The 4,344-nt window shown below is 39.8% G+C and overlaps 1 protein-coding gene across 3 annotated transcripts in view; it reads right to left on the reverse strand.

Annotated features, from left to right (window-relative positions):
- Positions 1–593: 593 nt before the first annotated feature.
- The window catches only part of JAKMIP2 (janus kinase and microtubule interacting protein 2), a 140,413-nt gene continuing 136,662 nt past the window's right edge, over positions 594–4,344 (reverse strand). The window contains exon 21 of one of the 3 annotated variants that reach the window (XM_006906363.1): positions 594–2,791. Coding sequence is in view for 1 of the 3 variants with exons in the window: in XM_006906362.2 (XP_006906424.1) it covers positions 2,771–2,791 (21 nt within the window). In the remaining 2 variants the exon portion in view is untranslated. The remainder of the gene's footprint in view (positions 2,792–4,344) is intronic. The other 2 variants (XM_006906362.2, XM_006906364.1) reach the window with 2 other exon arrangements.

The raw sequence follows: 4,344 nt of genomic DNA on the forward strand, positions 1-4,344 counted from the left end.
ACTCATAATATTTGGCCTTATCTAATAATACGTTAATTTGGGGGATCATGAGTAAGACTTGGTAAAAATGCTACCTTTTAGCCTAAAGTCTAGAGAAATCTGCTAATCTCCTTGATCATAAGCAACAAGAGCCCCTCCTTTTGCATTCACCCTAAACACATCTAAAGTTGCTTAGATGGTTACTCTAGGTATTGCTCTTATGTGATTTTTTGTGTGTGTGATGCAATCAGATTTATAGCAGATAAGGTGTATGATTAAACCATAGAATTTCTACAAATGTTTCTAATCATTAAAAAATAGTCAATGTTTGGATATAAACTACATTTTGGAGTGGGGGTGGGGAAAGCAAGATGAATTGAAGAAAAGTAGGTTGGGTGGAGGAGATGGAATATGAATTTGCTCAGATGGACCGTGGACTGGCCAATGAAGAGCAATGGAAAAGTTGAAGATATGGGAGAGTAATATGTTGATATTTGAAAGGAGGGAGTCACAGACTGTAGTGGCACTTTTCACATCGCTGCACAATAAATCTACTATTCACATTAATCTGGAACCCACCCAGTTGAACAAAGTATTCAGCAGATGGATAATTATTTTGTAAATTCCCAATCACATCATTGGACCTTCCCTCCAAATGAAAGGGATAATCGGATTATGTCATGCTATCGGTTCACTCCAGGCCTTAATTTCATGGTTGGCTCTCCTACGGTAAAAGTCGAGTTTTATATTATGGTTTGCATATGCAGTAGGAGAGCTGGGAGATACTCATCACTGAAATGACACATTCTACCTTGTTCAGTAGCATGAGATGATCTATTTACTCTAGGTTATTAGAGATCCTGGCTCTGGATCTCTCAATCTTTATTGCTAGTAATGTCCCTGGTAGTTTGAAGGGAAAGCATCATTGCTGCAGGCTTAGATCTAACCAAACTGAAGCATTATTTTATTACGCAGGGGACTCTTCTTCTCAACAATACAAGAAATTCAAATAATAATAGCAGTCATAATAATTACAAAGCACTTTGTGCTACTTTAAGCACCTCTTGTTCCAGAATTGCAAAAAAGAAAGTTTGTGAAAAAGCATTTTAACCTCATTTTGCAGATGAGGAAACTGAGGCACAGAGAGGTTATGTGACTGGGCCAAAGATACCTGTGTGTCATCAGTAGATGTAAGAACGAAAAGTGGAGCCCAGCATTGTAGCTGTTCTTGTACATTCTTCAGTTATTGTCCTGGCTTTGAAAATGCCAGTGCTAAAACCGAAGATACTGAACCCACGTATGGGGGCATTTGGGTAGCATTTCATAGAAAAGAGTTTCTGGCTCCCTACACACATTCTCCATGCATGGGAATTCTAGCCCTGTAAATAAAACCTTGACGACTTGAAAAATTGAGGCTGTTTTGTTATCTACAGTAAATGAGGTGTAAAATTAGCTTTTCGGGAACACTTATATGCTCTCAGATCTGAATCTAAGACTCAGTATTACATAACTTAGGAAAAGTCCCAGTCTTCTAATTGACTCTGGTAGAAAATAACTTTATCAGTAACATAATGTTACCTCTATATAAAATAGTAGAGCTATCTTTTTGTTGTCAGCTCTCTGGAAAAAAAAAAAAAAGTTATCGATCTATATGACAAGAGGTTTGAGTGCTCTAGGTATATCAGGCCATTTAAAAAAATAATCATAATTTAGTTTAATATTCACATATCTGTGGCAAACTCAATAGTTGGTAGAAGTTTAACTTATCACCTCTATGGTGTTTTCACTCAAATAACATAACATTTATTTACAGGCATTTTAAGCAGCCGTCTGAACACCAGTATTTGGAAAACTGAAAGATTCAGAGATGCTCTCTGGCCCATGTTCCCTATAGATGTTGGCATTCTAAAAAGAATTAAGTCAGGGAGCTTGTGATTTCGAGCATTATCTTCTTAATTTTCGATATGAATGAGATCAGTCTGTTGTTCATGGAGGAACACAGATGTGACGGAAGGTCAAGGAAACAGCAAGTCTGCTTTTATTTTTCATGTTATGTTCGCCTGAGTCCTTGGCCTTGTCACCAGTGTAGTCGGGGTCACTGCGATCTGCTCCTCATCTGTCGTCTGTGGAATGAATGCAGTTGCCAGCTCTACCTTCTGCAGAAAAACACATCGGAGAGTGCTCTTTTTCCCGTTCACACTGCAGATGTCTCTGTTCCTGAGTTTAAACAATAATAAAGACAGAAAAGCAAATCCCTGTAGTAAGAAACCAGACTTTTCAAATGAAACATTTTATTGTAAATAGTTCCTTATAGGTATTCCTCGTGCTTCATTCCCCACCCACCCTTGTGTTTTGTTGGTTTTGTTTTGATTTTTTTAAAATGCTGTTTATTTCATGACTAGTGTTTCCATGGGGTGTGGTGTTACAGTAAAATGGCACCCCCTGCACAGCAGGGGTAGAATGTTTCATTGTAACTTTGGTTCTATGCCCGAGACATCTTTGCTTGATCTGCTGAAACTGTTTCCATTGCTGAATTTTTTCTTTACACAATATATGTTTATAGTTCTTTTCTTCTGGTTTGACATATACATGTTTCATTAAATGCAGCATATATTGTAGATTTTCAACAGGGTCACGTAGGAACTGTCAAGTAAGAAACCTTGAATAATGGCTTTAAAATACATAGTTGTAGTCCTGGCTACAGGGTAGTTCTGAATTTTCGATCTCCCTTTCACTGCTGTAAACATTTCTGCCATCTTGAAGGTTTAGAAGCATTTGCCTTTCTGGGGTCTTATCCATGTTTTCGATTAGTCTGTAAAACACGGAAAATTCTTTAATCATCATTTCTGTCAATAGCTGAAACAGAAAAACACTAACACTTTTTTTTAAGAAAAAAGTATTTTTTATTATTTACCATCTCTTTGAGTTGTATGATCTTGTGCAAGTTACATAAAGAAAGCCGTTAAGCTTAATTCCATTAATTTTAAATGAGAAAATAGAAGTATCTATTTCAAAAGTTGTTGCAACATAATGCATATAAAGCAACGAACAGTTCTTATCTCACACTAAGTGGCCTGAAATATTAGATATTATCATTATTACCTTTTGCTCTGGGGGCCTTCCAAGGCGATGCCTTAAGAAGCTCATCTGAGTCATCATGCCCCTAAATATCAATATACTATTTTAAAAGGTCTGTCTATCCCTTTCGGTGACTTATTTTTATGTTATATTTCCTCCCAACAACTGTATCCAGCGGCAAGTGTTGCCCCTGGAAGTCCAGACCTGAGGATTCCCTGGGAATATTTTCCCACACAGGTTTCCTGGTTGACCCCAAAGGTGTCCCTGGAAAGGTGCTTCCCTGGCCTACGTCAGTCAGGACTCCTAGTTCTGTTTCTCTTTAAGTCCATGTGTCTGGGTTTTCACTTGCATAGAAGTTTAGGACATAATGTTCTCTTCAAAAAAAAAAAAAATGCTGGAAATGGTGTGGGGGACGTGCTCTTATGTGCCGCTTAAGGTCAGGGCTTTTAGAGTCTGAATGATGTGGATGGAGAAAAATATTTCTATTTTCTCACCGTGTGACCAAGGACAAGTTAGTTAACTTCTCTGTCTTAATTTCCCAATCTATAAAATAAAGATACTGACTCTGTAGCAGGATTCTACTGGTGCCCCAGAAATGGTGACCATTATCTAAAGTGGTGGCAAAGGAGGCACTTAGTACCTCAAGGACGCTTGCAGTTCACCACAGAATTCATACCTGCAGAGCCACTCCATCTGCTCCAAAAGACTAGATTAGATTGGGATAAAAGTGACAGAGTCACAGAGAACCAGTAGAAAGGAAGCATAATGGCTGGGATGAGAGTTGGAAGAAGAAGGAGGTACCAAAAGGCATAAACAGAAATCGGTGGTGCTTGTACAAAGGAGACTCACATTCTAGTGCTCAAACTCGGAGCAATGCTCATCTTCCTTTGTCTCTCTGGACAGGGAACTGGAGAGGGATGGTGGGCAGAGATGGGGACAGTAGCTCCCTTCCCAGCAAGAAGCAAAGAGCTGGGGCTGGGGCTGGTACCACCAATGCTGGAACCCAGAGTGGCAATGGAAGAGTTGGGGGCTCAGCCAGTCAGGGAAAGTGCAGTCAGCACGCCCCACACGGCTTCTGAGCAATTCATACATATGTCCCCCCCATGACCAGTCTTTCATCGCCTCCCAAAGAAAAGACACTGAGAACTGGTATGGTCAGTAACAGCCAGAGGAACAGTATCAACCTCAGGGAAAGTGCCATAACCACTGCCAATGGGCTTGAGAGACATGGTCCCCTCTCCCTCATCCCTGCCCTTCTGAAGAGCTGGGCCTCAAAGGGAAGGGAAA

The sequence above is a fragment of the Pteropus alecto genome, unplaced genomic scaffold, assembly GCF_000325575.1.
Source record: "Pteropus alecto unplaced genomic scaffold, ASM32557v1 scaffold40, whole genome shotgun sequence".
Classification (NCBI taxonomy): domain Eukaryota; kingdom Metazoa; phylum Chordata; class Mammalia; order Chiroptera; family Pteropodidae; genus Pteropus; species Pteropus alecto.